Source organism: Perca flavescens, chromosome 1, assembly GCF_004354835.1.
Source record: "Perca flavescens isolate YP-PL-M2 chromosome 1, PFLA_1.0, whole genome shotgun sequence".
NCBI lineage: Eukaryota > Metazoa > Chordata > Actinopteri > Perciformes > Percidae > Perca > Perca flavescens.
In genome coordinates this window covers 30,916,283-30,941,007 of record NC_041331.1, presented here as the reverse complement: position 1 = coordinate 30,941,007, position 24,725 = coordinate 30,916,283, and the positions used below count along the sequence as shown (strand labels likewise).

General features: G+C 39.4%; 3 protein-coding genes across 6 annotated transcripts; 2 read left to right on the top strand and 1 right to left on the bottom strand.

Annotated features, from left to right (window-relative positions):
• Positions 1-234: 234 nt before the first annotated feature.
• Positions 235-12,065, top strand: LOC114557764 (E3 ubiquitin-protein ligase AMFR). Its single transcript, XM_028581422.1, has 14 exons — positions 235-489; positions 877-1,195; positions 1,289-1,381; positions 1,514-1,678; positions 3,872-4,024; positions 4,684-4,724; positions 5,472-5,604; positions 5,746-5,879; positions 6,016-6,126; positions 6,588-6,784; positions 6,862-6,965; positions 8,082-8,216; positions 8,555-8,745; positions 9,157-12,065. The coding sequence occupies exons 2-14, from the start codon at positions 944-946 to the stop codon at positions 9,314-9,316; spliced, it is 1,869 nt and encodes a 622-aa protein (XP_028437223.1). The 5' UTR covers positions 235-489; positions 877-943; the 3' UTR covers positions 9,317-12,065.
• A 1,038-nt stretch (positions 12,066-13,103) lies between these two features.
• On the top strand, positions 13,104-18,489 carry gnpnat1 (glucosamine-phosphate N-acetyltransferase 1). Its single transcript, XM_028579406.1, has 6 exons — positions 13,104-13,294; positions 15,504-15,667; positions 16,023-16,085; positions 16,333-16,460; positions 16,729-16,790; positions 16,926-18,489. The coding sequence occupies exons 2-6, from the start codon at positions 15,514-15,516 to the stop codon at positions 17,071-17,073; spliced, it is 555 nt and encodes a 184-aa protein (XP_028435207.1). The 5' UTR covers positions 13,104-13,294; positions 15,504-15,513; the 3' UTR covers positions 17,074-18,489.
• Positions 18,366-23,910, bottom strand: styx (serine/threonine/tyrosine interacting protein). Of its 4 annotated transcripts, none has more exons than XM_028579390.1 (11): positions 23,338-23,907; positions 22,908-22,940; positions 22,232-22,285; positions 22,003-22,100; positions 21,825-21,885; positions 21,685-21,721; positions 21,559-21,598; positions 21,277-21,327; positions 20,823-20,895; positions 19,583-19,619; positions 18,366-18,933 (listed from the first exon to the last, which is right to left on the bottom strand). In XM_028579390.1, the coding sequence occupies exons 1-11, from the start codon at positions 23,395-23,397 to the stop codon at positions 18,860-18,862; spliced, it is 618 nt and encodes a 205-aa protein (XP_028435191.1). In that variant the 5' UTR covers positions 23,398-23,907; the 3' UTR covers positions 18,366-18,859. The 4 variants fall into 4 exon arrangements, with proteins under 4 accessions (XP_028435191.1, XP_028435189.1, XP_028435193.1 ...); XM_028579388.1 differs by having other exon boundaries at positions 19,583-19,676; positions 23,338-23,898; XM_028579392.1 differs by lacking the exon at positions 21,277-21,327 and having other exon boundaries at positions 23,338-23,910.
• Positions 23,911-24,725: the final 815 nt, after the last annotated feature.

Genomic DNA, 24,725 nt, shown 5'->3' with positions numbered 1-24,725 from the left:
GCCCCTAAGGGGATGTGAGCAAAACAAATCTAAAGTTATAGTTTCATGTGCTCACGTGAAACTTTCATGTGCACATGCGAAACCTAAAGTTTAGTTTCATGTGCGCACATGAAAGTTTCACGTGAGCACATTAAACTATAACTTTAGATTTTTTTGCTCATGTCCCCTTAGGGGCTCCGTAAAAATGAGTTTGAAACCCTTGTCTTACAGTGTCCACACTGTAAGAGTTAACTAACTCCAGAAGATGGCAGTAGTGCAGCAGTAAGAATGCTAGTTGCCGACTAACTTCATAGTAGAAGAAGAAGACGACGACGACGAAGAAGACGAAGAAGAAGAAGAAGAAGGTTCTCTCAGACAGCTGTATTCTCGATGAAATAAACATGACGATGTTGACAGTGACGATGTTTTTGGTGCAGCTGCACTAAAAGTAAAGCACTGAACACAACGAGGCACGGTGGATATTGTGTTTAACTAAATCTGGGACAAACTGTAAGTGACGATTTAATACGAGCTGGTTGTCTGGTGCTTAACAGTGGCTAGCTACGTTGCTAATGTTAGCTAACAAGTAAGCTATTCAGTAACGTAAACGTTAGCCAGGTAATGCTAAATAGCCAATGTTAGGGCGTGAACTCCTATTGTTATTATTAGAATTATTTTCATTATTATTTACCGTTACGTCTAGCGACTAGGTTACTAATGTTGGCCAATTCCATCGCGGCGCCCACGGTTTTCATGTTGTTTGGGTGATTTAACCGTTTTACATTTCACCAAATACAGTCCAGTAAGTGCATTGAGCTTTTGCATTTATGCAACAAAGCTACTGTTTACGCATGTTTGGCCCACGTTAGCTACGTTAACTCACTTCTGCCCTCACAGGTTTTGATTACTTGGATCAGGACATACACCGTTTTCACGAGTTGACAAGTGGACCGTAAACACTGCAATGCCTCTGCTGTTTTTGGAGAGGTTTCCTTGGCCCAGCCTGCAGACCTACACAGCACTGAGTGTGGCTTTGCTTGCTGGCAGCATCTTTAGTGCCTACACCACTGTGACTGATCCAGGCTTGGGGGGGTTGGAAACTGATGAAACACCTTCTCCCTCTGAAGGGGAACATCTTGAACATCTAAACAATGATATTGGTGACACAGAATTGTCAGTCCTGGGGTATCTTGCCACTGACAGTCTCTTTGTATGGGTGAGTGTCATCCATTTAAGGACTTTGCATTTGTTTGATAACATGAGGATATTCTCACAACTGATTGTCACTTTCTTCTCTGTACTCCTCTAGGTCTTGGTCAACACATTCTGCTGCTCTTTGATGTTAACTGCTAAAATGATACAGTATGTGGTGTTTGGCCCTCTCAGGGTCAGTGAGAAGCAGGTGAGTCTGTTTCTAGAACAGTGTTGAACAAATGATGAACTACTTTCATGCCTGGGGTATTAAGCAGCTCTACTTGACTCTAGACCTATCAGAAAAAAAATGCATCTAATTTGCTCTGTGTTTATTCCTCAGCATCTGAAAGATAAGTTCTGGAACTTCATCTTCTACAAGTTCATTTTCATCTTTGGCGTATTGAACGTTCAGACAGTGGAGGAGGTGGTCATGTGGTGTTTGTGGTTCTCTGCCCTGGTCTTTCTCCACCTCATGGTACAGCTCTGCAAAGACCGATTTGAATATGTAAGTATTTTAAACTACACCATTGTTTTTTTTACTCACTCCAGTGCCCCTAACTCTGGTTTATGACTATCTATCTAATCAAGGGCAGGAGAATACACCAAATGTATTGAATTATGATATTACATAATGTATCATTCCAAATATACTTTCATCACAATTTTCCAATCCAATTCAATTAAGAATAGCTACACCAACTAATATTATTGTACCATATGTTCAACCAACCAATCATTCTACAATACAAAACAGAAGTATCAATACAAACATATCAGAAATGAGCCAACGCCTGATATTTTGGATAGGCCACTAACTTTACAGATTACTTTTTCATTTTTGGGTAATTTTACAGTGAGCCTAAGGATCTTTTAAATGTGTTTCTTTCTTGCCTTGAAAGCATACACCTCCAAAGTAGATTTGTCATGGTATAGGACACTGTTGTCATTTGCACCTAGAGTTTTATTTATTTTTTTGCTACAGACTCGCATTTGTTCAGGTTCAGACAGGACACAAATATTTGTTTAAGGGTTAGGGTTAAGAACAATTTGCAAATTGCAAATCTACTACCATAGATGCAGGCGTTGGAAATGGCCAGTACAGTATGGCATAAACAGGTATTGGGATCTATACGATAAACACAAATAACTCTAGATCCTATTCACAACAGTGTACAGCAAGTTGTGTCTGTTTCTTTGCTAAGAGATATTATAAGGTATAATAGATAGGCCTACATGTCCCTGAATGAAACGTGTTCCTATTAATGCTCCACAGTGAACCCGATAGGACTAGATCCACAGTCTTTATGGCTGCCTTGTTACTCACAAGGACTGAGAGTAAATGGGAGGTAGCCAGAAGCCTGGCATTTGACGACACCTGCATGTAATCTTAAGCTTTATAAAGTGGTCTTTTTAAAAGGTGTGGGGAGTGTCCCCCAAAAGTCTGAGAGTAACTTTACTCTTCTTAGCTCTGGATCTATTAATAGCTCCTTGTTTTGGCATGTTAGGTTGCTGATTGACATGTCCCTGTATCAGATTGTAGTCTGCATGTTGGGGAAAACAAAATATCAAATTTAATTGACCACCTTACAAGCACTGCTATTTAAAACAGGCATTAAGTTGGTATGTTGCCTGTGATGTAATGCATTGCATTGCTGACTGGCCTACTTAATGTACAGAGGGAAAATTTCTGCCTGCCGGGCTGTAAAAAAACATACAAAAAGTGTTTGTGTGTTAATGAATAGACTGTGCTACATATGGTTGTGTGTATGTCTAGCTGTCTTCAAGTCTTTATTTCTGTCTCCCAGCTTTGACTATAGATCTGCATTTATGCATGTTCTTTTTAGGTTGAAGTTTGTCAGTTGTGTTAGCCCAGCTGTCTTCCTTCCTGTTTCTGTGGGTTCCAGGTTTTGATTGAGTGTGACGCATGTAGGTTAAACTGCTGAAGTTGATAGGTGTATATAGTTGTGTCACTGTGCCGGGGAAACCTTGGTATTAAAGCTTTACAGCGTTGAAGGAATCTATTTGATTTCTTTCAGCTTAGCTGTTTGAATGTTTGTAACGAGGTCCTTTGTTTTCTATTCACTGTAGACTGGGAGTTTACGGTCTTGAGCAATGTTTGGCCAGTACATAGAGGTTTTAGGGGTTGTGTGTGAGGGGTCTATTTATTTCAACTGGTTGTGTACAATTTTGAAGGGAAAAGTTCATGTTTCCTCCCAGTCATTACAGTAGAAAGTGTGTGTGTGGAGAGCTTGTGTGTGGCAGGCAAAACACCTTATGTTCTTTGGTGGCTAAATCAATTCTTTTGATTTTGGAATATTCCCCTTTTTAAATGTATTGTTTTTCCATTTAGCTGTTTGCCATCAACAGCTGCATGTTTTATGAAAAATTTGCAGATTTTGTATTGTTTGATTAGTTATATTCTTGTCAGAATAATCTGTACTATGATATTGTGAACATTACTACAAAACACTTGGTCTGAATGCGTTGCCTACTGAATGCAATGCATTCCTAAATATCTACGACTTTTTAGCTTTATTTGTGTAGCCCAGATAAAATGTATTAGTGCATTTTTATGTGTTATGCAGCACAAGCTCTCCAAGAATTCAAGGACCCTATCAAGAAACCCTAGGACATAAAGAAAGGGAAACACTTTGAGAAAGGCACAGTCTACTTATAATTCACATTTTCTTCCATACAGCTGTCTTTCTCGCCCTCCACTCCCATGAACAGCCACGTACGAGTGCTTTGTCTGCTGGTCTCCCTGCTGCTGGACTGCTGTGGTCTGGCTGTGGGCTGTGGTCTGCTGGGAGCTTCTTATGGCATGCATACCCTCTCCTTTATGGCAGCAGAGGTGAGAACCTGGAGCCACAATTGTATAATAATGGTGGGCAGTGTGTGGACAATGGCATATTGATTGTGGAATTTTTAAGCTTTTGGTTAGGCCCATGTATTTCTTAAAGATTTCAGTTTATTTAACATGCTTATGTGTCTTTAATGTGCCTGGGCAGATTTCTAATGTTTTTCATGTGCCATATTGTAAACACTGCAAACCTCTTTTATGGCAGACAATTTGACATTAAAGCAGGAACGCACAGTTGTAATTTATAACATTAATAGTAGTTGCATATGATTTAAGTGTGCCAGTTCCAGGGGCCCCAGTATTGTGCATGCTGGCTTACGAGTATAGCTTACTGGGGCACTGGAGTCAACCCTAATGTTTCCAGTTAAAACTGTGCTTTTACTGCTATGACAAGTCAAAATGTCTACTGTTGAAAAATAATTATTTATTTAAATACAGAAGCTACAGAAGTCTCCATAAAGGGAGGGGATACTTTTTCAAAGAGAGGTGTAGTCTAATAAACACAAATTGTCACCGCGCCATTTAGTTATAAAATAGTTACATTTCTTTTAAAGTCACTACTGAAATATCATATTTTTGTTATTCATATCTATGGAAAGTAGACCACAAGAATTACTCCACGTTCACCTGTATTCTTTTTTTTCCTTTAGTGTCTGTTGGTGACTGTACGCACTGGGCATGTCATCATGCGGTAAGTCCCTTCAAAGCCTTCTTACACATGAATGCACGCGTGCACTCTGCAGCAGTACGGATGACAGCCTGTGCAGATTTAGAATCAGGGGCTTAGGGTTGGCTACACCATTTGTTTTTCTCCGGGTCCATTACACAAGTGTGAAAGGCTTCTTTGTCCCAAAGAAAGTGGTCAGGATTATACCAGTAGCGGAAACAACTCTTAAGGCTAAGGCGCTCATAGATACTCATAGATATTAGTCTAACATTAAAACCTGGAAACTGTTCACAGTTTACAGTACAGTTACAGTTACAGTGCTCTGGCTTGGTACATAGCAAATAATGTTTGTGATGACTAACTGCACATTACTTTAACTATAAAAAATTAACTGATTTTACATTGTTACCTTGGTTTGTGTTTAACATGTGTTACTACATGGCGTTGGACTGTTTCTACGCTTTTTTATTTCAACCAAGCATATTGATTTAAAGCTATTAGACATTGTACAATTATGAGGAAATTTTTAACTTTGATTCTCTGTCATTTTAACACGGTTATGTCTCTTCCGGTTATCCTGATTTGTCAATTTGTTGCTTCTGATGGCAATATACCTGTTTTATCGTACCATAATACTTTTACACCATCTTTGTTTAATGCATTATTTATTATTTTCCAATCCCTATCCAAGATAAGGGCCACATCATCCACCATACGGTCTCAATATCACCTGTGTTTCATGACCTGATAGAGTTGTGCATGTCTCCTCAGATATTCCATTCATCTGTGGGATCTGAACCATCCAGGGACCTGGGAGAGTAAGGGAACATATGTCTATTACACAGACTTCATCATGGAGCTGGCTATGCTCTTCCTGGACCTCATGCACCATATCCATATGCTGGTAAGACACAGAGGGAACGGGTATCGGCCTGTTGTGATATAAAAATGTAGTCTGTCCCGGTCTCTTTTTAATGTAGTCTGTCCCGGTCTCTTTTTTCACTCTCCTAATTATTTTTAATTTTTTGTCCATGTTTCTTGTCAGCTTTTTGGAAACATCTGGCTGTCCATGGCAAGCTTGGTTATCTTCATGCAGCTGCGGTATCTCTTCCATGAGGTCCAACGCCGTGTCCGCCGACACAAGAACTACCTTCGTGTCATCAACAACATGGAGGCCAGGTGATAAAATATCTTGATTTAATTGTTTTTCCCCTTTTACCTCCATAGTTTGTTTAACTCAGTTATTTCTAATGAATCCATCAACTATTCCTCGTTTCATCATTATTTGTACGTACTCTGACACTTATTTGTGCAGATTTGCAGTTGCTACTGCAGAGGAGCTGGCAGCTAATGATGATGATTGTGCCATCTGCTGGGATACTATGTTGACAGCACGCAAACTACACTGTGGCCATCTCTTCCACAAGTAAAGCGGGTTTTTTTTTTATTCGCAATGCCTGCATGATTTATATATGTAGTCTGATGTTTTACTGGTACGACTGATCTGTGGTTCCGTAGCCTAGAAATAGTAACTTACAGAATAAAGATGGTGAAAGGAGAGAGTGCAGGAATAGCAGGAAACCAGATATACCCGCCTTGAATGCAGTATCCCTAATTTGGCTAGTGCCCAAAGCAATGGATATATTTTTGTAGCAGACCTGACTGCAGGACTGTTCTTGGCTTTTGTAATAAGATTTGTTTTGTATGGATATTTATCTGCTGCCCTAGAGTTATAGCAGTGTGGTGAATATTTTCAGCTTCTGTACGTTTCCCTGCAAAGACCCTGATGTTTATCTAAAGAAGACTTGTTCTGAGACCTGAAATGAATGTTTAGTTTTTATACAGAGAAATGCCATAATGACATTTGTGAGTTGTGTGTGTTTACAGCTCTTGTTTGCGCTCATGGCTGGAGCAGGACACCTCATGTCCAACATGTCGGACATCCCTGAACATTAATGGGGACGGGGGCCAGGCGAGAGGACCGCAGCAGGGCGGGGGCTTGGAAGACAACATCGGCCCAGTAGGAGCTGCCCCAGATGCTAGACCACATATCAACCAACACAATCACTTCTTCCACTTTGATGGTAAGTCCGACGGACACAAATCCATCAGATAGGCTGTGTGTTGCAATGAATTATAAAATCCATACATTCTCTTACAGGATCTCGCATTGCCAGCTGGCTGCCCAGTTTCTCAGTGGAAGTAATGCACACCACCAATATCTTGGGCATTGCTCAGGCCAACAACTCCCAGCTCATGGCCATGGTGAGTTTATGTCACATGTGTCAAACTCAAGGCCCGCGGGCCAAATCCGGCCACTTGCAGATTTAGATCCGGACCGTATATCAGTTTGGGTTCACAATACATTTTGGCCCACCTAGTTGTGCGCCAAACCAAAAACACAGGAAAGTGTTTTTTAAACTGCAATTACCTGACATTCAAAGCAGACATACGGCAGATTTGCCGACTCTGAGACTCAGAAATTCCCCCAGAAGCAGAGAGTTTTCATATTCAGGCTGAGAACAAGTTGTTCAAAAAAATGTATCATTGTTTTGCTTGATTAGCTAAATTCTATGATGGCTAAGGTACTCTTTTGATGACTTTTGTAGGGCTTCATGTCAACAAAAATGTGACAAAAAGCTTACAAAAATGTCGGAAAAAGCAACAAATTTAGAAAAAGGTGATAAATGTCTGAGAAAGCCACAAAAAAGTCTGAACAAAAATTAGGAAAAAAGCTACCAAAATGTTAAAAAAAAGTGACGTGGTAACAAAAGCATGTTAATAACCTCGACATGTCTGGCCCTTGGTGTAATTCTCTTTTTCCAATGCGGCCCTTAGTGAAAATGAGTTTGACACCCCTGGTTTATGTTAACAATCTGATGAAATTATTGTTGGTTATCTGAGAGATGATTTTATTTATTTTTTTATATATACTTAATTTGCATAAAGCCCATTGTGCCATTCATTGGTCTCACTCTTCACTCCTTCTTGCTGCGAGCAGCCAGTTAACTGAGTTGTGTAACATGGGCCAAATGCTCTTAACATCGATACTTTGCTTACATGGTATTTGACTTCCTGGTAAATCCGTGTTGACATAGTGATAACCTCTTTATTTTACCAACAGACTAAACCGAAACTGTTGGTTACAAAAGATGCCAAGTATATTATATAGTATAACACAAAATATTTAAGGGTTTTATACTTTTAAAATCACCAATACTGTATGTTTTTAAAACCTGTTTGTTAACCTAAAAAAAAAAAAAAAAAAAAAAAAAAATCTAGTTTTACCCACTTATGTTCTGCTCTTCCATCTCAAACAATCTTTCTCTAAATTCTTTTTCTATTGCTCTCTTCTGTTTCCATGTACCTTGTGGTCATCAGGCCCATCAGATCCAGGAGATGTTCCCTCAGGTGCCCTCCTATCTGGTGATGCAGGATCTGCAGTTGACTCGCTCTGTGGAGGTCACCACTGATAACATCCTGGAGGGACGCATCCAGGTGCCTTTCCCAACGCAGGTCAGTCCGCTAGGAATTAAATAGCTTTCATTGATGCCTCTGAAAAGTCTAACCTTGTTAGGATTACACAATGCTCTCCTGATTTCTCCAACTGTCGGTGCTTCCTGGCTCTCTGTTTCACATTCCTATGGTTTACTTAAAAAGCCAGAATGCAACACTCTGTCTAGAGCTGTAACAATTCCAAATGTATCTGTACAATTAATTGTCTCAGAAATAATTGACAATTTAAGAAGGGTGAAGGGTTCCTTAACCCCTAGGCCACCACTGCCACCCACAATGATGCAATAATTTTTACAGGCCTAACCTTTTCACATATTTTGTCTGTTTTCCTTCGTCAGGCCATAGAGCATGCCCCGACACAGGTGAGCACTGGGCCAGATGAGCAGGAAGGGTCCAGTGGAGCAGCTGAACAGGGCCTCAGTGAGGCAGACAGCATGGAGGTAAGAGGAGGTCGCTTCTCTAAGTCGGCTGAGGAGAGGCAGAAGATGTTAAAGCAGAGGAAAGAAGAGATTCTTCAGCAGGCACGCAGGTTGGTACACTACTCTGGCTGGCTTTCTACCTCATAGAAAGTGGTGCTAAGCTGTATTTTATATTCAAAAGAAGTTCAATTTTGAAATAATAAAAAGAAATGTCCTTGTTTTTGAAAACCTTTTTTGAGGTCAGACTTTGTATCATAGCTGAGCTGTACAAATTGAATTTGGGGAAAAGAGACCCTTCCTTGTGAGACAAGTTTGTCTCGGTCTGTGAACCATAGCCAGACAAATACAATGTTAAAGGCCTTCTTTACTTGCCTACATGAATAGCTGAAAGGCCCAGCTGCACAGAACTAATAAGTAGAACATTTGTTCACTAATGGTAGGCATTCCTGGTAGCCTTTTCCCCATTATCTTGCATTTTCTCATGCTCATACTACTGTATGTTGTATATTACTTCCCTGTAGGAGATATCTGAACAAAAGTCCAGAGGACCAGGAGGATGAGGATTTGCCGGGACTGGAGGAGGACACTGTTCCATATTTGAACTTGACTGTGCTTAGACGTAGAACCATGGCAGCAGCTGCAGAGCGACGCATGCAAAATCAACAAGACCCTGCACCCTGATACACAGATTGGCTTCATCACATCATCATCCCAGGAGGCACAGACAAAGCTATTTAATCCCTCCCCATTTGGTGTACAGTCAGTGGTCATCACCTATCCAAAACAATAATTAAAAAGCATTGCAAAACATGGCCTTTGGACTGTTTTGGGCTGCCTAAAACGGTGGGACTATTGTGAATGGCCTCTGCATCACTGATTTCAGAGTATTTGGAGCATTATATAAATTAATGGGTGAAGGGTCATGAAATGCAAGGTTGCATTTCCCTATATTTACGTGCCACACATTGCAGCTACCAGCTTCAGTAGAGAGTCAGTTTCTGCCATGATTGGGACTGGCTGTCGAAAATGAGCATGCTTTACATTCAGACATGTATGAAAGGGGTCTGATTTGTCATTACTAGGTAAAAGCTATTTGAGTCTTTGTTTTCCTTTTATCAGACTTTATTTCCACGTTTTGCTAATGGCGGAAAGCTACGTATTCTGAATGGAGAAACTCAACTGATGTATTGCTGTGTTATTTTATGGGTTTCAACTGTGAATTAAGTGTAGGCAAAATAACATGTTTTTATTTCTTACCTTGGAGTAAGAGAATGTCACTTTAGTATTGTTCAGCCTATCTGTCAAATATGAATGTTCCTATCAAAAATACTGCTGCAAACAAAGTGTTTTTGACCCACATGGGTTGTTATGTATTTAGCGTGTAATTTCACCCATAGCAAACAGTTTTGTTATTTAACACGGGGGGGGAGTGGGCATGTAAATCTTAGTTTTTCTAATACTGTTCCCTTGAGATGCATAGGCAACAAAGGGGATGTATTACATTTTGTACAATGACAATGGGTGTCATCCTCTCAGTCTTTGTTAAATTACCCTCTAATAATAAGCAGTTCTCTCGCTGAATAAGAAAATATTATTTTCTACTGAATATATATATATATATCAATGGGGTCCTTGGAATCTGTGCCCAGCATTATGGAATTTTTAGGGTATGTAGAAATTGATAAGTCTGACAGCTGGACTTGCTGGACTCTCTTTTGAAGACATTTTGTCTTGCTTGCTCTCTTTCAAGAGGCATTTTCATGACTTAACAAATCTAGTTGCCTTTGACTTAAAGTGGACCTGTTATGCTTTTTCTTATTTTCAGTCATATCTGTAATGTCACAATCTCAGATGGCCATATTAAACATGGCCAAAGCTTCAAATAATGCTGAAAATGTATGTAAAAGTAATCCCTGTGAGCAAAAACCTCCGATTTCAGATGCGTCTGAACACTCCGCTTCCAACATAGCCTGAAAGCCAGACCCACATCCAGCTGTTGGTTCTGGGAACTCACCGTTGGCAGGGCTCAATCCGAGGGGCGGGATAAACGATTGTCTTTCAAATTCCCTCTGCACGCGATAGGATAGCGCTACAACCAACCAGAGCAACAAAGAACGTAGCGGAGCTAGTTGATAGATTAAACTTTTGCCGTATCCAGTAGGCAATTTTTTAAGAATGACTTCAGTGCCGTTCTTTGTTCTTTTCTCAAAGAAAAGCATAACTCCAAGTCTTTCAGAGTCTCGGCCAAAGCCGATTCAAAAGACCGCTGTTCGCCAGCAGCAGCAGCAGCCATCTTCTTTGTACCGGAACCGTCGCAACTCTGCCGTCATTATGTTAAGCCCGCCCACCAACTCTAGACACGATGTGATTGGCCTGACTAGAGTTTGGTTTTTCCAGCTCGCAAGCCAACGGAGAGTGCGTCTAGATTTCTAGGCTACTTCCGACAGCAAGTTATTGGTGATTTTTCCCGCCAGAAAGTGCGGCCATACTCCTTTTTAAAGTCATCCCTGCCTGCAACGGATGGTATAGAGGCAGTAACCCTAAAATGCTGACCAATCACAGCAAACTGGATTTTTTCGGGAGGGGGTCTTAAAGAGACAAGCGCTCCCACAGAGTGTCTCAGACAGGGGGAGTTCTAGTAGAAAAAGTATGAACCTGAAAATGAGCATAACAGGTCTCCTTTAATATTTCTAGATATTGTATGACCTGAATGACTGATAATCTAGTTCTATTTAGGTCTATTTGTGCTGCATTTGTCTACTCACATTGAAGAGTGCTATTTCAAAAATTATATTAGCGAGGAACGTAATCATCCTTGATCTGTTCAAAATTTAGAGTAACGTTCAACATGGACTGGGCCCTTGAAATGTTTCAAAGTCTGTAGCTGGCTGAGGCATCTTAATGGACACAAAGATGGAGACTGTATTATAAGCGTTTCATTTCTTGTTATTACAGTGTAAGGGTAGTTTGGGGTAAGATTTGCATGAATCTAGACAAGTTCTTTTTGTTTCATTCCACTTTATCCCAAAGAGCAGCCTGCAAACTTACACTAAAAGCTGAAGTGTTGTGATCTTTATTTTAGTGTTTATTTTATTGCTCAAACTCTGTTTTCAGGGTGTTGTAAGAAGATATAATATAGGATTTAGATTTGAATTAGTCATAATGTAAAAAAAGAATTGGACAGTTTTGTTTTCATTTAGTTATTTAACAACTCTTAATATCCATGATATATTTTCCTATGCACGGGATTTCTTTCAAAACCATTGCTTATTTAATCAAAACTGAAACACTTTTTGGACTGAGCTTTCCTGTATTTTTGTGCCTAAATTAAGAATGGTTCAGTTATGGATAATTTCTGTAAATCTAGTTTTTGTAAAATATGTTAATACAAAAGACTCAATAAACAGAGCTTCTACAGCTTTTTAACAAAGTGTAGTATTTTAATCTTTCTTCTTGAGACAAACCCACTTTGGTTGATGCTTTGTCGATGTAAACAGCCTTTGCCTCTATTTTCCAAACACAGACTACTGCAGGGTGTAATTAATGCGTATCAGTTAAATTTTCTAAGCACAAACGGACATTTGGAAAAACAGAAAAATGGGTTCCAATATCCAATTTTTCATTTTTTTCCACCTTGACAAATTAAAAAAATTGGATCTTTAAACTGTTTTTCCAATTTTCTGTTTTTATTCAGAGGATCAGAAATTTTGAAAATTACAAAATTGCGTCTGGGCTCCAATTATTCAATACTGCAATGGTATTCTCTCCCTCATTCCGCCTAGCTACACCCCGCCCCCCCACTCGAAACCATCAGTTGCAAGCACCTCTGACCCCAAAGTCTATCAGTTTTTGTTTTTTTTGGTCCATATGCAGTTAATGACCTGCATATTCCGCAAAGTAGAGGAAAGAGAATACCATTGCAGCATTCAATAATTGAGTTCAGATGCAATTTTGTAATTTTCTCAATTTCTGATCCTCTGAATAAAAAGCAGAAAATTTGAAAACAGGTTAAAGATGCAATTTTTTAATTTGTTAAGGTGGGAAAAAAATGAAAAATTGGATATTTGAACCCATTTTTCTGTTTTTCCAAATGTCTGTTTGTGCTTAGAAAATTGAACTGATATAGCGTTACACTGACCCGGTTGACCCACCTTTTTAAAGATTACATTGTTTAAAAGGAAATGATAGCAAAGCCTGCCTAATGTCTAGTGGCCAGTATCCAATGGACCTTTGAGTTTATTAGCCCAATATCTGTGTGTGTGGGTGTGTGGTGTGTGTGTGTGTGTGTGTGTGTGTGTGTGTGTGTGTGTGTGTGTGTGTGTTAAAACCCACATTTCACTGTTAAAAACAATGTGTCTGGATGACTGGAGTCATACATCACGCTCGATATAATATGAAATTGTTTCTGGTAAAATCATTTTGGGATGTATAGACTTTTACTGATCCATTGACGTCATTGGGCTGCGCCCCTTACCTCTAGCATATCTGCCACGTCATACGTGCCAGGCGGAAACAGCAGCCGAAAAAGAAATACACCCACGCTGTTAATGATGTAGCCCAACCTCCTACATAAATAGTAAAACTGCCAGGTTGTCACTGTAATTACGTTACCTCAGTCTGGGAATTCAACTTGGACCATCTCTTCTGGTGTTTTTACTGGTAAGTAGTTAAGCTACCTAGCTAGCGGCTTAGCATGACCGGCGATCCCAAAGAGGTAGCTATATATTTAAAGCTAGCTAACGTTAACGCTAATGTTTATTGTGAAGTTACCATAGGAAGTTACCATAGACGGCACAGCTGTGACTGTAGCTAGCTAACTTAGCTGGGCTGGATAGTTTGCTTGAGTGAAAGTGGCCTCATCTAACGTTAACTGTTTTGATAAACTCTTTCTTCATGAGCTGTTTGGTAAAATGTAACGGGTTAAGTTACTGCAGGGAAACACTGCCTTTTTGGCAATTAACAAGCCCATTAACACAACTATATTCTTATTTGCGTGGCTTGGTGTTCATTAAGGAATAATGACGCCACTAAAGAGTAATGATGTTTTGCTTTCATGGAAACGAGAATTATGACGCGGGTAGCTCGGCATGTAGTTAGGTTATTTTTTTTGTATTGTCTTTTCTTTTGTGTGTCTATTCTATGTATCTGTGTGTAGCTTTTGTACAATAAAGAATTGGAAAACATAGACATTTTTTTAAAACTATCGCCGAAACAAGAATCAACCTCCCAAGTGTTCAATCTACCACCAACAGCACTAATACTCTGTTGTTGCCCTTGCTATGTGAATAGGCATTTGTAGGATGGGCCCCTCTCATATTACATATCCTGGACCAGATCCTGGAAAGAAATTCATGAATGAATGTAGAGCTGGGCAATATATCGATATCGTGATATGATACTACATATCGTCTTAGATTTTGGATATCGTAATAAGGCATAAGTGGTGTCTTTTGCTGGTTTTAAAGGCTGCATTACAGTAAAGTTAACTCATTTTCTGAACTTACCCGATTGTTGTAGCCGTTCTATTATTTGCCTTTACCCACTTAGTCATTATATCCACATTACTGATTAGAGGTCGACCGATTTTTACCGATATTGATAGCTAGGTTGGGCCGTATTTGCCGATAACCGATTAATCGACCGATAGTATTTAGAATTCATACTGGATAAAAACAAACATAACACTCCAAGTAAAACAGTGCTGAACTTTATTATAAAAATAAAAACATGCTAAATGAAATAAATATAAATATTGAACATTCATTCATTCAAGATATTCATTCAAACTGAAACAAGTAATAAATAACAAATAAAAACAGTTAAATTGTCGGTTTAGAATGGTAACAGACAATCGCTGACCTGGAAAGATCTATCTTTCCCACTATACTCGTTGCGTATACTCCCTTGGATGCCCATATAAAGCGTAATGTGTGACAGACCTGCCTTCCCATTGGTTAAAACATAAACGAAGGCATCATGGGAGATCCCCTTGTCGGTAGCACCTACTGTCTATGGTTAGCACGGAGTTAGTGGCAGAAATGACCGAAAACGTGATGAATTATGGACATCAAGTGGATAAATCTTGGATGTAACAGTTTGGATTTAATGCTCAACAACCCCAAAAAAAGGCACAAGTTCCAGGCTGGATAGAATATCACCTGTAAAGGCTAGAAAGACCCTCTAGAGGCTGCTATTGTAATGCATGATGCCAGCAGACCCTTCTCAGCTCTCGTGTACTGTGTAATGAATGACAGCGCGCACTTCTCAGCCGCTCCAGCAACTGACGCAACCAGGAAAAACTATCGGAATGGATCTTTGCCGATAACGATAGTTCCACAAATCAACTATCGGTGCCGATTAATCGGTCTACCTCTATTACTGATGATTATTTATCAAAAATCTCATTGTGTAAATATTTTGTGAAAGCAACAGTAGTCAACACTACAATATCGTTGCGGTATTGATATCGAGGTATTTGATCCAAAATATCGTGATATTTGATTTTCTCTATCGCCCAGCCCTAAATGAATGCTTAAGAATGTTATCACCTCAGAGTGTATTGTTAGAGATTATGTGCATTATATTTCATATATTGGTGTACCCATTAATATGCCAACTTGCTTATCAACCACTCAAGCATGGCAGTAAAGTAATGAGTAATGAAACTGTATTTGTCAGGTCAAAGTTCTGTGCGAACAAACATATTTTCATTCCTGGCTGACCATTTTAACTCCTTGTGCTGATGCAGTATCTTAGATTGATTTAGAAAAAGCATTGCAATGCAGTGTGCCATACACACATTTATGGGTGTGTGTGTGCGTGCGTTTGTGGACTTGCCGGTTTATTTGTGTGTGTTTTTTCCGAGCAGATACTGTGGAATGCTGCTGGACGAGACTCCACTCTTTGAGCCCTCTCTGCTGCAGGAGCTAGACTGGAGTAGCAACGCTGTCTCCTTCTCTCCCCCCATTTCCCCATCCAGCCCAGGGGAAGGCCTGGTGCTCAGGCCGCTCTGTACGGCAGACTTCAACAGGGGTGAGTCATAGACTGGATGGACAACACATTCCAGACCAGTACTAGCCTGGGAAATCCCTGACGAACTTCCGGCAAATTAGAGATTTGCTCTGCAAGTCACTGTCAGTTACCACTGAGAAGGTTCTGGTGTCAACCAGGCTAGACCAGTACTTCTATTCTCAAGAGATTATGAAGATAAGAATGTGATAAATGATGTGGAAAGCATGTGTTCTGTTCCTTGACATCGGATAAGGAAGATCTGGGCAATATAATAAAAATATAAAATATGACCGCAACATAAATGAGGAATTCACAAGAGATGGAGTGTACCCAACCCTCTGACATTTTCACCAACTGTTTTGTTTTTATGTTCCAGGATTCTTCAAGGTTTTATCCCAACTCACTCAGACAGGCAATGTCACACCAGAGCAGTTTACGAGTGAGTCATGCTTAGCACAATGCTACATTTACCTTTAACTTTTATTTTAAATCCTAAAGTTGTACCAAGTTTTTAAACTTGGATTTTGTGCCAAAACAGGTGTCTTTACATAGATCAGATCAAACATTTGAGAAGAGGAAAACCCCTCATTCTAGAAAACAAACTTTTAATAAAAAAAAATGTAATAAAATATCAGTGAAGATAAAAAAGAAAAAGAAAAATGCATATGTTCTCTGTTGGCTTCCAGAAAAGTTTGAGCATATGAAGAAGACGGGAGACTACTACGTTGTTGTGGTGGAGGACACGCATCTGGGACAGATTGTTGCCACGGCCACATTGATTACAGAACACAAATTCATCCACTCCTGTGCTAAGGTAAATTACATCCCGGCAAGCTATTGGCTTATATTTAACAATGGATACAACTGTAATGTCTTTCTACATTTTTCCTAGAGACCAATCCCTAAATAATTTACCTATTGATGTAGTACATTTTAAATTAATGTAGTTCACCACCATAAACCAAATATTTACACATGAATAAACATTTGTATTTCTTTAAATCTATGCAACCAATTTGCATAAGAATCAAACATCTAGAAAATGACTGGAATGAAGACCCTCTCTATTTTGTTGCTTGTAGAGGGGCCGGGTGGAGGAGGTAGTAGTCAGTGACGTGTGCAGAGGGAAGCAGCTGGGCAAACTGTGAGTAGACCTGTGTGAGCCTGACACATACATTTCGTTATGGCCTGTTTTTAATATTTAAGACCTTTTTTAAGAAATATCTTGTTTCGTGCTGATTTATTGTCCTTTTCCTCCGTCCCTTGTTTGTCCCTGTAGGTTAGTTTCAGCTCTTACTCTTCTCAGCAAAAAACTGAATTGCTATAAAATCACACTGGAATGTGCACCCAACAATGTGGCTTTCTACCAAAAGTTTGGATATACCGCCTCACACGAGACTTACATGCAGTGCCGATTTTCCAACTGAGGACAACAGCAGCTTTAAACACGGACCACACCTTTATACATGTATGTTGAAGAAACCCCCCCGCCCCTCCTCTCTTTGGTAACCATGGCTACCTCACCACCATCATCATCCCCCACCATCCGAAGAAAGGATTGTCAATTACTGCAAATGTAATGTCTTACTGTGTTACATTATTAAGTAATATGCTGTGTACTAACAGAGGAAATTTAAATTATATCTGACTACCATGCAACTGTCAGTAAATATAATTGCTTGGGGAAAAAAAAAGATGGTACCAAATTAAGTTACATTTCCTAAGCAACTAAGGAATCCTTACAATGTTTACTATAGTTCACTACAAAACAAAAAAAAAGTATACAGGAAGGAATTACTTTAGATCATTATTCAAACTTAGTCTCACAGATTTTTCATTAATCAAGGCAAATCACCAAAGAAAAGCAGTTTTGTTTCTTTTAATATGAATAGTTATTAATACTTTGGGTTTTATGGGCTTTATTTTTCTGACATGTCCCCCTTTGGTACAAAGTGCTCTTTATCTCAGCAGGCTTTTTTCTTTGACAGTAGTGTTGCTGGATAACTATAATGAAGGTTTGAATACTGCAAGACATGATCATTACTACCAAGTCAAGACTGTTCTAATGTATTTCTAATCAACAAAAAGGGTTTATATTTCATGAGGCAGTGGTGAGTGATTAACTAAGGTTCTATAAGTTTTATATTTGGTCGATATTTGATCACAGCTGTAGGAATGAAACAACTTATGATGGGCAATAGACAAGATTTTTGTAAATGTAGTCTTATTTAAGTTACGGGAACATATTTAATGTAATTTATTTCCAAATATGTAATAGTCACATAAAATATTCTATGATCTACCATGTTTCTTTGGTTATATTTCTAGTTGTAAAACAAATCGGTGACATTTGTATTACAATGCTAATTTGTGTTTTAACTACGAAAATGTTTTTTTTTGTACTGATGGGAAAACTTTGGGATGGGCATGTCTAATAGTTGTGGCAAAACATTTTCAATCGATTTTTGGTTAAGACGAATTGTGCTCTCAGAACTCATACCATTTGTAGGACAGTGAAGTGCATGTCAGTGACCGCTTTTTACGGTTAGTTACTGAAATACACAGCAAGGTCTCCAGAAAGTTAAAATAGTAAAAAGTATAACTTCAGTGACTGTAAATTGTCCTTAAATAACATTCAACATAACATTTAACAAAATACTGTCAAGAATGTTATGTTATTAAGCACAGCATTACGCTATGCTATAAAAACAGAACAGGACTCAGTCAGACTCTTTTTATTAAGCAGTGTGTTATTTTTCCATTCCTTACTATCCCACAGTAAGCCTGATATTAGTCCATAATCCAATTACTCCCAAAATAAAGGCATTAGCTATTCCTCTTCTCATGACCTCCACTGGGCGACATCCTGGCTACTTTCCCTTTTGCTGACTTCACCGTTCTGGTCATCTACACAAATTCAAGTATCGAAAGTGCATTATTGCAATACTGTCCCGCTGCAAATGCAAAATGCTTTAAATACTATAAAACTGCAAAAAATCTCCCATCAGTGCATATAGCTTGAAGAAAAAAAAAAAAAGTTATCAAATTGGCCCGATCCCCCTCCGTACTCCATGTCTCAGACATGAGTGGCCGCCCTCCCACCCCTGTCCCTTCCCCTTAGAAAAAGTTCAAATATTTACATTTTTAATCCCATTAAAAATGTGGGGAAAAAAATTGAGTGCACTGCGCCACGCAGCTATATATCAGCAAAGCTCATCCGTTCTGTGCTGCTGTGACCTGCATTGCTCCAAAGTCCTCATCTTCCTCCAGGCTGCGTTTACGGCTTCCTGTGTGAAATGTGGAGACAAGAAAAGAATAACTAAACATACTGCATACGTCAACACACCCAGTTTGAGAACTGTAAACCCTCCTGGATTAAAGAACTTCTCAAACCCTGAACACTTCGTAGTCCGTGCTGGGTGAAGTCCCCGCCTTTCAGGGAGAACAAAAGACACTTAAAAAAGGTAAAATGATGAGCCAGTTCTCGATAGCTCCAAGTGTTCGAATGTAAGCGCACGTTCGTGTCTTGTAAAGAAAAGATGAATACAGTAAGAAATCACCCAATAGACCTGGCTCTCGCTCATAATTGCCGATTTTCCAGCAAGTAAGATCCAGCTCCATTGTGGATTCAAAGAAAAAACTATCGCCATTAAAAGCTGCTTTGTACAAATGTGCAACCCAGCTCTAGAACATCATCACTAAATGCTGGGGATAGATTATGTCCGCCTCAACAATGTGCCAAACAAACAACTAACGCTACACCATGCCTAAATAACATGCCAGTCAACCCTGTTTTGAATTTGTTTCTGGAACAAGTCTGTCTTAGAAACAAAAACTAACAAGTGAATTTCCCCATTGTGGGATGAATAAAGTATTATCTAATCTAAAAAGAAATTGAGGAGACAGTGGCAGCTTAGCAGTACATTATGTACAAACCTGACATCCCAGCTTGTAAGGAGAAGGACCTGCCCAACTGCATAGGTGACATCATTTTAATGGTTAATTTGGCTAGGTAGATCGCTTCATATTCCTAGGAAACAAAAACTCATTATTACAACAATAAGAGTTCAGTAATTTATATCAGTAATGAGTACAGTCAAACGCGGTATGTTTTGGTACGATGTCTTCATCGCTGAACTTGCTTCAAAAAGGCTGGCAATCTGATCTTTTGCCTCATTAATTAATACTGAAAGAAGAACCTCTGGTATTGTGAACAAGTCACAGCATTTACGCTTTAAAACAAAATATGTATACATCAAACTAGGAGTGACCCTGAATAGTTGATGATTCAACGCTGCGATCAACGGACCCCGATTTCGACGGCCAATCTCCCAGTCAAATCTTGACGGAGGAGTAAAGCCCAGTTCAGACCAAAGATTCAGGACAAGACTAATTGAAACCTGCAACTACTCTCAACGCGGCGGTCTGCGACGTTCAGAAACCTGCCAGTTTACACCAACGCGACGAGGTGAGACGGTGTATCGTCTTAATGGGAACGACTCTTTGTACTTCCGTTCTAACTTCCTACTTTCAGGCTTTTTTTGTAGCTGGATATATCATTCGTGATATTGTGAATATAAATGCGAATAACGTTAATGATAGTGGATCATTTTATTTATATAGTTATGAAACGAAAATAAGTTAATACACACACTATTATTATGAATATCAATATATAATGCTGTAAATCAAAATGTGAAAAGAAAGAAGCTTTTAACACATTTTTAAAGTGCGTGAATGAATCCATACGCCCCATGACACGCATGCACACGCACAATACAGTATAAACAATGTGCCTTCAAATATGCACAAGCTTATGATTTACGCAACTCAAAAAGAGACGACTCATCCTAATGTATGTTGTGAGCCAGATGTCCAATTAATAAGTGGATTGCTAAATGGGACCAATAAAGGAAGACAGCAGATATGGTACATGCATTCGTAGAAATAGAAATACAATTTCTGTGTCACACCAGAAGCGGGACGACTCAGAACAAGATCTTATAATGAAAGCTAAAAGCCTAACATACTGTATCCTAGCCTTTTAAAGTCAAGGAGCTTGAGAGAGTATATTTTGTTAACAACTTAGTAGTATAGTTATTTAATAAGGGAATGGGTTGAACATGCGTACTTATGGACTGGACTGTCATGTTGGTTAATCAAAGTAAAGACTTACCTGTAGCTGATGCACAAAGCCAACATTGGGGTTGATGCAAAACCTCCTCTCCTGGACGTGGCTGAATGCATCCCTATAAAGTGAATAAAGCAAAAGGTTACAACCACAGCCGCTGAAATACTGACATATACCCCTGAGCACAGTAACTACAGGAAAACATATTGACAACATCAAGTTGTATGTTTTATATTCAAACAATTATGCTGCAGTATATTTCTTTATTATACTTGCACACTATCGCAGTTTATTTGATGTAGTTTTCTATATTTATGCTTAATGCAGACACACATCTAGATGTATGTGAGGCATGGCGTACATGATTGTCACATACTGATACAAAAATACAATGGAATGTGCATCTAAATCCTAAATCTAAAATGTATGAAAAAAGTTAGACTTTAGACAGAAAGACATACTTTGATTTTAAACCAAAAAAAAAAAACCTAACACCCACCTGTATTTCATCCCAAATGTTTCCATAAGGTATGCAATTACTAAGGCAGCACTGAAACAATAAATAGACAATTTTATATTCCCAGCTGTAATTTGAATTTTGCTGCTCAACCTTTATTCAAGGTAATTATAAATACAATATTCAAGGGGTTAGGGTGAGGATATTTAAAAATAAATAAAAATTAAAAAAAACTTTAGCAGTTACATGTAATGGAAATTCAGTGTATGAGATACAAAAAAATATATAATGAAACTGATCATTGAAAAACAAAACAAACCTCACCTTCTTGATATCCCTGCATTACCATGAACCAGAACCTTTCCTATAAGAACAGGACAAAAGATTGTTGATAAAAGACTTTTTTTCTACTTAACACATATGAAAAAGGGAAATGGCATGCATCCTTACCTCCTGTTGCTAAGCAGCCATCAATAAACTCTTTAGTCTGTTAGGAGGAAAATGAATGATAGTATATCAGCCATAGTGTAAATGTCATTCATTTCACCGCAATGAAACACAGGAAGTAAAAAGCCCACTTTGTAACTCACTGAAGGGAAAAATCTTATTATATTTTCCACTGGATTGTCAGCAATATCTAACACAAGGTATCTGCAAAGACACAAAAACATTTAGTTAAGGGGTTAGCAAGAAAACACTTCATTTTTTTTCCACATTTCAAACAAAAAGGCAGTTTACATCAATGTACAGCGCACAGTGAGTTCTTACCTAAATGTATGAGGAAAATTAGGTTTGATAAAATTGGCTTCAATGTCTTGGCGGACACACACAACATGTGTTATGCCCTGTCTCTCAAGGCTTGGCAGCTAGACAATGAGAAATCAGAGAACAATATGAGCTATACAAATGTGATCAAATCATGTATTAGTTTCTCTGTGTCACTGTCTCCAAGTACCTGTGGTTAAATTCTGTAAAAATAAAATAAAAAAAACATTACCTTGCTTTTCATTGCAGCAGAGTAGGGACCTAAAAACAGTCCCGGTAATATCTCCTGAAAATAAAGACAGTGCAAAACATCACTAACAGCACAGGCATTAAGAATGGCCCAAAGCTCTGATACGTTTATTCAAGCAAGATAAGACAGTAAGCCTCTTTACGAACATGCCTTTACTAGTATATGTGCATGCACGCCAACAACCAAGAGGGACCTTGATCTACGCTCTCACAGCCAGTATATCTATTAAAACAATTCATATTGACATTCAGTATGTGTAAATGGAGCCTTTAAATATCAGATTATCTAAGATGTAAACAGTCTCTCTCTCAGAATTAACGCTGGGCGATTTAAAATGACTTAAGCCATATTTAATGTTGGTAGGAATACTTTTAAGATATATATCAAAATATAGTAAATTACTTCAATGCACGTGTCAAATAATCACATTGGTGTTTAATGTAATCAACTGTGCTCCACTTATGCTTTATATCAAACAAAACTCTTCATTATGTCACCTTCAGTTACTCATTTTGTCAATCATTACTTTGGACAGCAAAAAACACATTAAATGATCATATCATCATAATAGGTTACTACTAGAAGCATATTTGGTGCATAGTGAACCACTGCCAAATATTATTCTTCCCTATACAGACTAGAGACTCATTTTACATACCTGCATGTCTCGTCTCATTGGATAAGCCCAGTCCTGTAAAAATGGAATTTAAAGCGTGGTTAGAAACGGAGGGAAGTTGCTTTGATGATGTTACAGTAACTTCAGCCACCAGCTCAGGGTGAGAAATGAGTAACGTTACCGGTTTACTTCGAGGACATACGTGGCTAATGTTTGATGACTATGCTACTCAGTGTTGGCACAGTGAACAGTGCCTTAACGTTAGTTAGCCAAGAAGAGATACGGACATAGACGTATTTAAAGAAACACACGAACATGTTCAACAGAGCCACATAAATGCGTTAAGCTTCTGCCCTAAAACACCAATCATTTCCTGCGTATATTTTAGCTGCTCAGCTGCTGGAGTGGAGGCTAGCTCAGATTAGCCAGACAGACATTGCAAATCGGCTAACGCAGGCTGTTGTGCACTCACCAGAAGGTCCTCCTTGGTCGCAGGCAGAGACGGGAACTGAAGTTTGTTATCCTCGTCCATTCTGCTGTCTTTTCGGGCACCGCCGGCCCGGCTTCACGCGCGGTATCGATGTTTCTCGCGGCGGGGTTAGCTGGACAATCGGTGAAATTTGTTTTGAGGCTCCACATGCATGTCCGCCATGCTGTCCCCTGACAGATGTGTCACATGACCGCTCGGCAGAAAGGCAAACTGACTCGTGGAGAGGAGAGCAATGGCGACGTCTCGTGGTCGATATGGATATATCTATGGTTGATATCAAGGCACAGCACTCACAGGTCAGGATATGAGAAAATTGTGATGCGGGGCCCGTCGCTGTTTTGGGGCATACTTGTGAATTTAAGATGAAGTAAGATAGATCTTCATCACACCTGAATGATTAATTATTGTGCCAGAGATTGCTCAAAATAACAGCTTATACATTGTTCTAATTATAATAACTAATTTGTAATTATAATGATACTGTCAGTAACCTAATTTAGGAGGAAGGCAGTCGACCATCAAACCTGGCCATAGACTGTATCCTTGAATCTGGCACATTGCAAACTGCGCAACTGTGCCAGTTTCACCATAGACAGTATGAGTTTCACACCCCCGCGCGATATTTATTTTCCACTATGGCCACGCCAAGACCCGCCCTTTAATAGCATTCACACACTACTATTGGCCAGACGTCCATGCTTACATGTACAGGTCCTATCCCCTGACCAATCCTCTAACCTTAACCACTCGCGGTGGTTAAGGTTTGCCTAACCCCAACCAATCGAGCTGCTTGTAGGGCGGGTCTTGGCGTGGCCATAGTGGGATTCGCGGCAACCGCTCACAAACCGCCACCTGCAAGAGCGTTTTCCAAAAAAAGTACACTCCTACCGCCGTGATGAAAACCGCTTCCCCTTTTGAAACCGGAGAGGTTGAAATGTCCGTTTATGAAAATAGCCGGCCACGTGTAAACGACTGGAGGCGGCGAGTTACCGCGCTGCGGTGTGAAAGCCCCTGAAGTGACCCTTGAGGTCAAGGCACCGCACAACGAATTTTGGAAGCTAGCTAGCATTAGCAAATAGTAATGGTTGGTGATAATGGATATAAGAAAGTGGCTTAATGTAAAAGGAAATTCAACCGATAAAATAGATAGTTCAGCATGGGTTCTGGACGAAAAGTTGTGGGAGGAGGAGGAGAAGGAGGGGACGAAATGATGATGGAAGGCCAAGCTAACATTAGACCCGCGGCTGGAGCCCTGCCGCCGTCATCGGTTCGCGGGGGATCAGGTGTGTGACTGTCAGTGAACCACAACTTCAGTCTCCAGTCCCAGATGATCTTGGAAGTGAGAAATTATCGGGTGCAGCTGGCCTTCG

Excerpts from the sequence above, each read along its gene's own strand:
- LOC114557764 (XM_028581422.1), top strand. The coding sequence starts at position 944 with ATGCCTCTGCTGTTTTTGGAGAGGTTTCCTTGGCCCAGCCTGCAGACC. Across the intron at positions 1,196-1,288 it reads CTGACAGTCTCTTTGTATGG|GTCTTGGTCAACACATTCTG; the intron begins GTGAGTGTCATC and ends GTACTCCTCTAG. Across the intron at positions 4,725-5,471 it reads ACTGGGCATGTCATCATGCG|ATATTCCATTCATCTGTGGG; the intron begins GTAAGTCCCTTC and ends ATGTCTCCTCAG.
- gnpnat1 (XM_028579406.1), top strand. The coding sequence starts at position 15,514 with ATGCTGCTGGACGAGACTCCACTCTTTGAGCCCTCTCTGCTGCAGGAG. Across the intron at positions 15,668-16,022 it reads TACGGCAGACTTCAACAGGG|GATTCTTCAAGGTTTTATCC; the intron begins GTGAGTCATAGA and ends TTTATGTTCCAG. Across the intron at positions 16,461-16,728 it reads TCATCCACTCCTGTGCTAAG|AGGGGCCGGGTGGAGGAGGT; the intron begins GTAAATTACATC and ends TGTTGCTTGTAG.
- styx (XM_028579388.1), bottom strand. The coding sequence starts at position 23,397 with ATGGACGAGGATAACAAACTTCAGTTCCCGTCTCTGCCTGCGACCAAG. Across the intron at positions 21,722-21,824 it reads TAATAAGATTTTTCCCTTCA|ACTAAAGAGTTTATTGATGG; the intron begins GTGAGTTACAAA and ends TCCTCCTAACAG. Across the intron at positions 21,328-21,558 it reads AATGCAGGGATATCAAGAAG|TGCTGCCTTAGTAATTGCAT; the intron begins GTGAGGTTTGTT and ends TTATTGTTTCAG.